General features: G+C 41.8%; 1 protein-coding gene across 4 annotated transcripts in view; it reads right to left on the bottom strand.

Annotated features, from left to right (window-relative positions):
- Window positions 1-12,111, bottom strand: part of DNAH3 (dynein axonemal heavy chain 3) — a 294,020-nt gene that overhangs the window by 187,416 nt on the left and 94,493 nt on the right. For all 4 annotated transcript variants that reach the window (XM_033963933.1, XM_033963934.1, XM_033963935.1 and 1 more), the window contains 2 exons: window positions 3,390-3,481; window positions 1,585-1,699 (listed from right to left, as the gene is read on the bottom strand). In XM_033963933.1, coding sequence (XP_033819824.1) covers window positions 1,585-1,699; window positions 3,390-3,481 — 207 coding nt within the window. The remainder of the gene's footprint in view (window positions 1-1,584; window positions 1,700-3,389; window positions 3,482-12,111) is intronic.

Raw genomic sequence — 12,111 nt, 5'->3', positions numbered from 1 at the left:
TTGGAAATTGCGTATTCGTGATTATTTATTTTTATCGATGTTCTCGTAATTTTGTCATTGGGACTAGCCAGAAAGACTTTTGTTTTTTCTGCGTTTAGTTTTAGTTTGAAATTAGTGGTCCATTTATCGATTTCGGTCATTGTGTTTGAGAGATTATCTACAATTTCTTTTGTGATGTCGTTTAAGGGTATGAGGATGGATATGTCATCCGCATAAATGTAGTATATTAAATTTAGTTTTTGTAGTAGGTGACCTAAGGAGGCGATATAGATATTGAAAAGTGTGGGGGATAGGGGGGAACCTTGAGGTACGCCTGAAGGGTTTTTCCATGGTTTAGAGTAGTTTCCATTGCTGATTACTCGGTAGGATCTATTTGTTAGGAACTCTTGGAACTCTTAAGGATTAAAACTATATCGAAAAGATGGGTTTTCAGTCTGCTTTTAAACAAGGGAAGGGAAGGGGTTTGACGGACAAACTCGGGTAATTTATCCCAGGCCTAGGGGGCTAGATGAAAGGAACGAAGTCTAGAACTGGCAGTGGAGGAGAAGGGTAATGCTAAGAGTAACAGCTATTGGGTATTCCTTTACAAAGGAAATCAGATTGGTTTTCCCACTACATGTGACTCTGTACGTAGTGTTAAAAGAGGACCCGCCCTCACAGTCCTTCAGCTTTGATATCCAGGCACAAGCTACTGGCCAGAGAGTATGTAATAAGCTGAATAATTCTATTTATTTTGTTTTGTAGGAAAGCACTGATAGCATGTGTTTTATAGTTCCTCCGAGGTCTTTTGTTCTCCCTTAAGACGTATTCGAAACTCAGCTTCAGTTAAAGGAGGTTATTGGACAATGGAGCAAGATGACTGAGTTATAATTTATTACACTTATGGACAATTATAAAATAGAGTCATTTAAATTCACTTCACTTGGACAACTAAGGTATGGGTGAATATCCGATTTGAAGACGCAGGACTTACAGCAGCCAGATAAGTGCTGGTTTCTTTTAATTTTACACCTTTGGAACTGATAAGCAGATAAGAAAAGCACATTTAACAGTTTCAGCACTTTAACCATCATTTAGAAAAGATGTGGAACAGTAACGTGCAATGATGGTTCTTTGTAAATCTGGGTCTCACTTTTTTAAGATATGACCGAGATGGAGGTTGCCGAGCACGTTACACTATAAATAATAACTTATTAGTTATACATAAAAGTGGCATTAAGGTATATATTAATATTTATATGTGAATGCCAATTGCAAACGTATTTTGAGATAGTTAGTGACATATAGAGCACAACTGCTTGGCTATGCTCTATATGGGTACATGAGGGTACATATTTTAATAAGAGAGTTTAACGTGCATTAAATATGTCAGGTTACCCAGAGCATTTATGGCATTTGAAGTCATTTACTAGATCACAATAAATGGATTTATAAAATTTTTTTAAAAATACCACAATAAATTCAGGAATGAAACAAATTGCAAGTACCTATTAAAAATATGCTTTTTTTTCCATCTAAACATTATTTGAAACAACAATCTTTGGAACAATTTACTTATTTGCTAAATGAATGATGTTAACTCACAGAGTCCCTGTATTTAACAAACGCGAAGTTCATATTAACCCATTCGGTTTTCATTTTAGTCATTGCTTTTTCTAAAGAATACTCTTTACTGGCGGTGGCTCCAATCTGCTCCAGCCTAGATGACAAAAAAAAGGACTCGGTTTTACTAACTTTTAATGAATTCTGCAGTTTCTACAAAAGCTGATAAAGCAAACTTCATTAAAAATAAAACCATTTAATCTTCCAGTTTCTGAACATGTGTGAATTCTTTTCCATAGTCTACAGGAACTAGCTACTAATATTTTATAGAGAAACAGTCAACAAGTATAGGATGGTGCTACCATTAGGCAAACTAGTAGATTGTTGAGAGCACCAAACTTTGGAGGGTGGCAGAAAGGGCTCTGATTACCTCTGATCTCCCATCCCTGCTATTATCCCTTAAGACATGGTGACAGAATTTGTCACTGTCCTTGACCCTATGGATAACCGTGTCATTCTTTAGTGTCTCTCAACCTCAGTCCTTCCACACCAGCATTCTTCAATGCATGGCTTGAGGGTCACTGGCTGGGCCCATTCATACTCTGATTCTTATGTAAGCCATGTATAGGATAATGAAGCCATTGTGACATCACCGATGAGGTTGGCTCTTAGGCATTGGTGGAATAAAGCATTATGACATCACAATCTCAGCTCAGGAATGTTGCTATCTTTGGGTTTCTGCCAGGTATTTGGGACCCGGGTTGGCCACTGCTGGAAACAGAATACCGGGCTTGATGGACTTTCTGTCTGTCCCAGTATGGCAACGCTTAGGGTCTTATGTTCTAACCATCCCGTGTCATTCTTTAGTGTCTATCTCAGCCTCAGTCCTTCAACACAAGGCTTGAGAGTCAGTGGCTGTGCCCATTTTACTACTAGTACTATTATTAATTATTTCTATAGCGCTATCAGACACATGCAGTGCTGCACAGAGTCACAAAGAAGAAGAAACAGTCCCTGCTCGAAAAAACTTACACTCTAAACAGCCAAGACAGACAAACAGGATGTCATGAGTACAGTTAAGGGAAACAGTTAATCAGCTGGCTGGATTGGAGGTCAGAGGAGTAGGGTTAAGGATTGAAGGCTATATCAAAAGGTGGGTTTTCAGTCTGCTTTTAAACAAGGGCAGGGAAGGAGCTTGACAGGCAAACTTGGGTAATTTATTCCAGGCATAGAGGGCAGCTAGATGAAGGGAATGAAGTCTGGAATTGGCAGTGGAGGAAAAGGGTAAGGCTAGGAGTGACTTATCTGAGGAATGGAGTTCTCTGGGAGGTGTATAAGGAGAGAGAAACGAGGAGAGATATTGAGGGGCGGCAGAATGAACACACATTAGTGACAGGAGGCTGCTTCTCCTGTCACTACTGTCAGGGTGTGCGCATGAGCGGGGATCACTCTGGTCGTGGGTAGGGGCGTGCTAACGATCGTCCCCATTTGCATGCAGGCTTTTACTGAATCAGTCGGCCGGCATGCAATAGGAAACGGATCGTGCACGGTTTGGAGGTTTAGTGAATCCTGCCCTAAGTCTGCAGCCCTAGTAAAAGCCCTTCTTACTCTATCAGCTCAAAATGCATAACTTAATTTGCAACTACCGAAACACATACTGTATCTTTGCAAAATGCTGCTGGCATAGTGGGTCCATCTCGGCTGTTCTCAGTAAGATCATTGCTGCTGTAATTTTGTAATGATACGTTATGTTATATCTGTAGATCTATTTTTATGATGGATTGCTTATAAAATATCAAAAGTATGCTTTCTTCCATAGAACACAACTATTAGGATATATTTCTTACTTGTCAATATGCTTTGATAGTCCAAATTCCAGCATCTTATAAAGAGATGTATCTTCTTCAGGTTTTATCTCAAACCCAACTGCTTCACTGATCTGGAAAATAAGGCAAAATAGCTGACACTTGTTCTCAATTATACAACTTTTGGAGTGTGATTGCATTGAAAATACAGCATTTGACCAATCTAGCCACCAAAGTAATGTACACCATGACACATCATGCAATAACTTTAACCAAACTCCCTCCTTTACAAAGCCGCACTAGCATTTTTAGCACCGGCTGTGGCGGTAAGGACTCCCAATGCTCATAGGAATTCTATGAGCATCGGAGTTCTTACCGCCGTGGCTGGAGCTAAAAACGCAAGCACGACTTTGTAAAAGAGGGGGTAATAGAGCTGAGTTTATGTAAGATCCTATCATGATCAAGAGAAATATTTTTCTAGAGTGTTCACATGAGAATGTCTTAATTTTGCAAAAACTCAAATATGCTGCCCTTGTTCACATTATTGGTCACCATATTGCTCAAAATTAACTCCTGCTAATATTGTGGTGCCTGTTTCCAAAGAAGTCTGTGCATACTGTGACAAAAATAAACCTCACTCCTATACCAGGGTATGTGGAACAAACTCTCAATCTCTCAAATGTACTGCTAAGGTTTGCTACAATATTTCCATCAAACCAAAGAAAAATTTCCTTCTGGAGTTCACAGGATGTTCAATATATAATATACTAGCCGATTACTAAGCTGGATATTTATTTATCCCAAAATGTCCCAGCTCCACATGTCTCAGCCCCCCATGTCCCCTTTGTCCCATATGCCTAGATATTTATTTATCCCAAAATGTCCCACCCCTCACATGGCCCATTCCCCACATGTCCTACAGGAATGTCCCTCTTTATGGGGCTTAACTTGGACTTAAACAGCATCAGGAGTGTCAGTATTCATCTCAGCAAGCCCAAAAACTATGGGGTAGACACTAATATCTGTCATTTTTAAAAAAATTTAAATGTCACCCCCACCCCCACAGTATTTTTCCCCAGATAGTAAGTATTATGTATACCAAGTTTGGTTGAAATCTGTCTATGCATTTCTTTTTTTTTTTAAATCTTTATTCATTTTCAAAAATTACAAGTGTACAACAATCATTCATAAATATCTTAATTAATCACTTGACATTCTTATTTGTAATATTCCAAATAGATAATTATATAAGAAGCCCACCCTTCCCATCCATATACTAATAAATAACAATTATCAATTATTATCCTTCATAATCCCACCCCCCCCCCCTTATCTTGTCCAATATTTAGGTGTTTAAGATGTCTGATCATCAGAATAAATCGTCAATGGCCCCCAAATCTTTTTAAACTTATTATAATTGCCTTATTGTAGAGCAAATACCCTTTCCATTTTATAAATAAGACACACTGAATTCCACCAAAAAGTATAATATAATCTTTCCAATTCCCTGTAATCTGCTGAATGGCAACCCCTGTTAATATTAATAAAAGTTTATTATTATTTGCTGAAATTTGGCTTTTAAATCTCATTGAAGTACCAAATAATATAGTATCATATGAAAGGGCAACATGATTTTCTAACAATGAATTAATTTGGGGCCAAATTAACTTCCAAAAGGCATTTATACAGGTACAAAAAAATATCAAATGCTCTAATGTCCCAACTTCTAAACCACAATGCCAGCATCTATTGGATCTTGCACTATCTAACTTCTGTAAATGAACTGGGGTCCATAAAGCTCTATGCAGCAAAAAAAAACCAAGTCTGTCTCATAGATGCTGCCCTTGTGGTTTTATTCTCCAAGACCAAAAACGTGGCCATTGAGAGGCAGAAATTTGATACCCAAGCTCAATGCTCCAAATGCATTTCAGAGTTACGCTGGAACATACATACATACACACACAGACAGATACATCCGATTTTATAAGTATATAGATTGCAGCCTATGATCTCCGGAAGGAAACCATCTTTGGTAAGATGCAAGTACTGTAGCAAACCTTAGCAGTAAAACCGATGCATTGAGATCATATTGCACATACCCTGAGGCTTAGGAGTGAGGTTCTTATTACTATCACAGTACACACAAACCCAGAGAACTTATTTAGAAACAAGCATCACAATGTTAGCAGGCATGAACTGTAAGCAATTTAGAGACCAATTATATCATATCGAGTGATTTGTGATGGTAACTATTGTAATTCATGGAGCAACCTATCCAGTGTGCCCCAAGGTTCTCCGGTATCGCCTACCTTATTCAACATCTACATTTTCAGGTCCTTCCCCTTTGACGTTTCGTGACGAGCGCAGATTGGAGCGACTGGTCCAGAAATTTATTTGGGCTGGTAAGAGACCTCATTTGTCTTATAAGCGGGCGGCGACTCCCTGGTACAGAGGTGGCTTGGGCTTATTGAATCTCCGATATTTGACAGTTGGTTGTGGAATGAGGCATATTAATGATCTCTTTAGGGGTACTTCAGCGTTTACTAACTCCTCTCTGGAACTTTCCTGTTTTCATTCTACTCATTTTAGTGCCTATCTTCATTCTATCCCTTCTCTTGAACCTGAGTCTCTTTCTATGAAAGCATTACATCGACCCTTGCGAAAGGTTTGGCGTTGGGTCTGTAAATTTCACACTCTTTCTCCCTCTGTCTCTCCCTTTCTGCCTATTCATTTTAATGGTTCTTTCTTGCCTGGGATTGATGGGCCGAGTTTTGCTCGGTGGGAAACAAAGGGAATTCGATATCTATTTCACTTGGTTACTGATGAAGGCACCCCTAAATCTTTTGCTCAGTTGCAAGCAGAATTTGATCTCCCTCCTGCTGACTATTTTGCTTACATGCAACTCCATCATTACATTTCTTCCTTACCTTCTAGCTCCTTGCAGGCCTCCTGTCATGAGATTTTGTCTACGGCCTTTACTCTTGGTTCTCAACAACCGGTCCCCCTCACGTTTCATCATCGCCACTTGAAAGATGAATGCCCTTTGTTTGACCATTCTCGGCTGCGAGATGCTTGGTCAGGTGATCTTGCTGTTGATTTGCCTTCTGACATACTCCTTCAGGCTGTCCGTAGACTGCCTGCTTTTTGTAAATACACTACCTTTTGGGAGCAACATTTTAAATTGATTTTTCGTTTGTATATTTCTCCTAAAAGGCTCACTTCCGTCTCCACGCAGCCTGCCTTCGTTGTCAGGCTCCGGAAGCCAGCTTAGGACACATGTTTTGGACTTGTCCTCAGGTACAGCTTTTTTGGACTGCTATATTTGCTTTTGTGGAGAATCTTTGGCATGTCACTATTCGCAGTTCCCCTTTGGTTTTGTTTGGGACTATTCCTCACTACTTTCCACGTTCCAAGGGAGTTGCAGCTTTCCTCAAGTGGTCTATTCTGATTGTTCTGAAATGCATCCTGCTGAAATGGCTTGAAGCTGAGGCTCCGGACTATTCCCTTTGGAGGAGCCGTATGATTGTTCTCTTGATGTGGGAGCGACGGGATGTGACTGATTTGTCATCTCGCCAGGGCCGTCTTTTCCAGACCACTTGGGAACCTTTCTGGACTACTTTGACCCCTCTGGCTCATAGCCGGATACTTAATTGATGCTTTTGTTTGTACTTACCTTGTTACTTTTCGTGTATAATTTGCTATTCTGATTCTTTGTTATTTTGTGTTTGGAAGGAGGACCCAGGGGTGGGAATGGGGAGGGGGGGGGGTGTTTTGGTTGGGGTTTGGGGGGGGAGGTTCTTTTGGGGGATATTTCAAACTTTTTGAGCTGGTTTTGTACTTCTTGTGTTACTTTGTTGTTTTCTTGATTGCTCAATAAAATATATTTGACCATTCAACATCTACATTTCCCCTTTAGGACATTTATTACAGAGTTTAAATGTAAAATTTTATATGCAGTGCTCCCTCGCAAATTCGCAGTCCGCGATTCACGATCCCGGTCATTCATGGTATTTTCCAACCACGAATGACCGGGCAGGAGAGGGCAGCCAGAGAGGCAGGAGAGGACAGCCGGAGCGCCGGCGAGTGAAGGAAATCACTCGCAGTATGCTCCAACTGTCTCTTCCTGTACTAAAGTCTGGCCTCACCAATCAGGAGCTGCTTTGACACTGGGCACACAGAACATTTGCGAAGACCACTCTGGGAACAAAAATTTATCTTAATATAAAATGAGCCTCAGAAACACCAAGCAGAGAACAAAATGGCTAGATTCACTAACCTTCCCGATCCGTGTCCGATCTGGGCAGATCCGAAGGATTCAGAAACCAAAAATATTCTAATGGGGGTGATTGGAGGAACGCCCTCATCTGCCGACACGGATCACTGCTTCCCCTGTAGATGGTCTGCGCATGCGTTCGTGTTTGCTGCTTTTTTTGAGTGTGTGTGTGTGTGTGGGGGGGGGGGTTATTTTGGGGCCCCGGCTCTCCTGCTATTCTTCAACTAAGGTTGTCTTGAAGGGTGATCCCCGGTGACTCACTGGCCCTGACTCTCCTGCTCTCTGCTGCCTTCCCTGCAGTGCGAGCCCGCAGGTTTAAAGCGGGGCTGCACTGCGTAGTGCAACCCCGCTTTAAACACACAGGCTCGCATTGCAGGGAAGGAAGCAGAGATCAGTCAGGGCTGAAAGGCAGGAGAAGGGCAAAGAGCAGGACGGCCAAAAGCCACTGCTCTTCCCCACCCCCCCAGGGCTTCTACAGAATAAAGGCAGCCAGATCAGGGCAGCAGAGAACAGAGCGTGCAGAGAGCAGGGCGGCAATGGAGCTGGAGAGTGGGAAAGGACGTTTGTGGTTGGTCCTCACATGCAAGCCACTTCTTGGGTTGATAGGCCAGCCCAGTCGGTTTGCAAAATTTGGTTAGTGAATCACATCCCTGCCTACTTTGCATGCCATTCCCCTCATTTGGATGCACAGATCAGAATCGGATCGGCAGAGAGGTAAGTGAATTGGGCCAGAGTAAAATCAGGTCACAAACTGATCAATATATGATCGGTTTGCTTTGTGAATCTAGCCCAAAGCCCCACTCCTAAATGAGCCATAAATGGCTCCCAAATGTTCAAATCACAGGCTCCTCTAACTGGGAAGAAAAACACAGTAAAAAAACTCAAAGGGCAAAAACCTAATGAGAAAAACCTGTGCTTCTACCCAAAATACAAAAAAAGAAAGAAAAACCCTCAGACCTTGGTCATAACAAATGCAAAAAAAAGGAGAAAACAAAGAGGGGGAAGGGGGAAGGGGGAAGATTGTGTTCTGCTCCTCATGCTTTATTTGGATTGTGATCCTGTATTATGGACAGTGTGTTTATGATCACGGTTGGAGCCTTTGGGACTGCAACTGCTACTTTTTGGAGCTAAGGACTGGGGGAGCAGCTGTTCTGACTAAAATCTGTGTGATTTGGGGTTTTCCTTTTTTTGCTATTTTTTGGGCATTTGTCATGACCAAGGTTTGAGGGTTTTTCTTTCTTTTTGGTATTTTGCGTAACCGGTGGGTAGAAGAACAGGTTTTTCTCATTAGGTTTTTGCCTTTTGAGTTTTTTTACTGGGTTTTTCTCCCCGGTTAGAGGAGCCTGTGATTTGAACATTTGGGAGTCGTTTATGGCTCATTTAGGAGCAGGACTTTGTTCTCTGTTTGGTGTTTCTGAGGCTCGTTTTGTATTAAGATAAATTTTTGTTCCTAGAGTGGTTTTGGCAAACGTTCTGTGTGGCTAGTGAGACTATCAAAATATTTTCTTAACATCCCATACACCAGATTGCTCTTTAACGTGTACTCTCTTAAAATTTATTTTTAAGAACTTAAACTAACCGGAGAGGAACATCAGAAATTCAACATGGGAAAGGGATCATGGGGCTTCTTATAGCACACAGCTATTTCAGAAACTACTTCACCAATCCTAATCTTATAATCATTTGTTCCTCCGCCCCCCATCCCCAACCTTCCTATTCCTAAATCTTATCTACTAAACATTTATTTTAAATTACTTAAATGTGAGATATTCCATAGAACAAACACAGCAAAGTGCACTAATAAGTGTGAAACTGCACTTATCTATTCCTTAGGATTCCAGGGCTGTGCCTGTGGATCAAGACTGTGGCACTCAATACAACAGGAAATCTTTCTGTATCCTCCTGCCACTTTGCCCTTGATAACTGACACTGTTTAAGGATCTTCTTTTTCTCTACTTGATGCACGGCATGATCACTCAGCACTGACACTTCTATTATGGAGAAACGCCTATGCATCCGCCTTCAGGAAGAAGGTCCCTCCTATCAGAAACCGCCCGCAAATGCTCCTACAGCCACTTCATCCCCCAACTCTGGAACCAATTCACCCCGCAAATCAGATTACAGAACTCATTGATGACCTTCTGGAAAGCGGTAAAGACCCTCCTCTTCAACTAAAATTACAACCACAGTCTACCCCTCACCCCCCTAAACTCCCCCTCCCTTCTACCCTCTCTTCTCCATTCTGAACCTCTACTTAAATTGCTGTATAGTACACTCTTAACCTGTACTTAAATTGCCGTATAGTCCTTGTACTTAAACTACTGTATAGTCTCTGTATTGTCCAAATGTACTCCACCGTGAATGTTTGCTTGTAGGCCTTTCTGAGCTACTGGGAGGATGGGATAAAAATCTAAATAAATAAATAATTGACGCTATTCTCGTGTTTTTCTCCTTTCTCGTGTCTGTTTTCTTGCATCAAGTTTTTTATTGGTGACAATTGAAATGTCAAAGGTGATCATGACCTTTACATTCTCCATAATTCTCTTAGGGCCATATTCTATATATGGCACGTAAAAAAATTGGCACTGACTAGAACAGCGCTTAGCATGATTCTATAAAAGGTACCTTATAAATTTGCACTTAGTGGCAGTGCACAGCATAACTGATAAGTGCACCCTTTAGGTGAAGGAAAACAGACCTAAATACCTGCACCTAACTTGTGCACGCATCAGGCATATTCTATAACAATGTGCATAGATTTTAGGAATGCCCACAATCTGCCCATGCTCCTCCCCTGGCTACACCCTCTTTTCACATTTGCACACTAGAACTGGCACACAGCACTTTATAGAATCTGCCTATATGTGCATGTAACTTCTAATTAGTGCCAATTTACATTGGTTATGTAGTGTTAATTGCCAATTATGCCTGTTAAATAATTAAGTTGTGCGTGCAAATTGGCTGTGCACACCAATTTGCGCACACAACTTAAGGTGTCCTATACAGAATTTGGAGGTTAGTGTCTTCATCCTGGTGCTTTTCCAGAACAGTTGTGTTGTAACGTTTGCAAGGTTTCCCACAGATGAGGCAAACCACATTATTGTATCTTTCTGTATATAGATTTTCTCCCGTCAGAACTTTGTGGCCAGCTATGAGAAAAGCAATTGTTTCTAATGCTTCCTTACAGAATCTATAAATGTCTGCTTTTCCAGTTTTTTCTATGCTTTCTGTTAATTCATCTCATCTATAACCCACTGACCTGGGCTGAAACTATCAATTTCTCACCAATATCTCATCAATAAATCATTCATGCCTTGGGTTCTAATCAACATATGGTTCTTGGAGTTATATTTTGCATTTGCCAATTGTTTTTCCTTGTTTGCTGATCAAAAGAGAGGACTTCATCATGGTAGGGTAAAAGTTTGCTTTATACCACACCTTGATTGTCTGTGGGATCCCAGTACTGCAGTTGCTGAATCTCAGGTTATGAGAATAATGCTGCTTGCAAGCAACATTATTCCCATAGCCTGGGAACATATAGTCCAATGCTCCAGGGCCAGCAAAACAGGGTACCCCTCCCCCCAGCTGCAGACCCACCTTAAGCCCCTCCTCCCAGAAGCAGACCCCCCCCCCCGCCTCCCTCAAGTTCCAGGAGCTATCTTGAAATGCAGTTGTGGTTTGGAGAGGAGGGGTGAGAAGGTCCTTTGGCAAGAGTGAGGCCCAGTCACTCCTACCCAGTCCAGTGGCTTCAAGAAAATGACACGACTGCTTCTAGGAGTACCAATAAAGGTAATTATGGCATTTTGTTGGGTTCTTGGTACTTCTTCCTGTTAATTTTTATTCTCTTAACCCTTTATATAACAGTCATTGGCGTATTAAGGGGGGTGCAGGGGGGATGGTCGGCCCCGGGCATGGTCTTTGTAAAGGTTGCAGGTGCCCGTCCTTTTCTCTGTTCCCTCTCTCCCGACCGAGACGAGCAGGCTGAGGGGGCAGGGTGAGGGGTGAGGCTGGGGCATGCCATGGGCATAACAGGGAGGGGATGGGTGAGACTGGCGGGGGGGGGGGGGGCAGGTCTATGGGGCTGGATTTTACATATGTAGAATCTGGTAACCCTAATCTTACTTCTGTTTTTTTAAATTCACAATTCTGAGGAGCCACCCTAACTTTCTAGGCTCCTAACTCCATTTCATTCTTCTAGGACACTTAGCTCAGCACACCCAAATAAATTACTTGTTTCTTTCTTTCAAGAGGTAGTACTTGACTAGGGTTACCAGACACCTGGGGAAACATAGACATGTCCTTTTTTTAGAGGACTGTCCAGATGCCTAGAGGGATTTCCAAAATCTGGCAGTTTGTCCAGGTTTTGGAAGACCCCAAGCTCAGGGATAGGTCTGGAGGGTGTCTGCGCATGTGTAGACATCACATTACATGCATGTCCTCCAGATGTGGCCCCGGACTTGGGGAAGGAGATGTGAGGTTTGTGGAGGGTGG

This window comes from Geotrypetes seraphini, chromosome 11 (assembly GCF_902459505.1).
Source record: "Geotrypetes seraphini chromosome 11, aGeoSer1.1, whole genome shotgun sequence".
NCBI lineage: Eukaryota > Metazoa > Chordata > Amphibia > Gymnophiona > Dermophiidae > Geotrypetes > Geotrypetes seraphini.
This window is presented reverse-complemented; position numbering and strand designations above follow the sequence as displayed.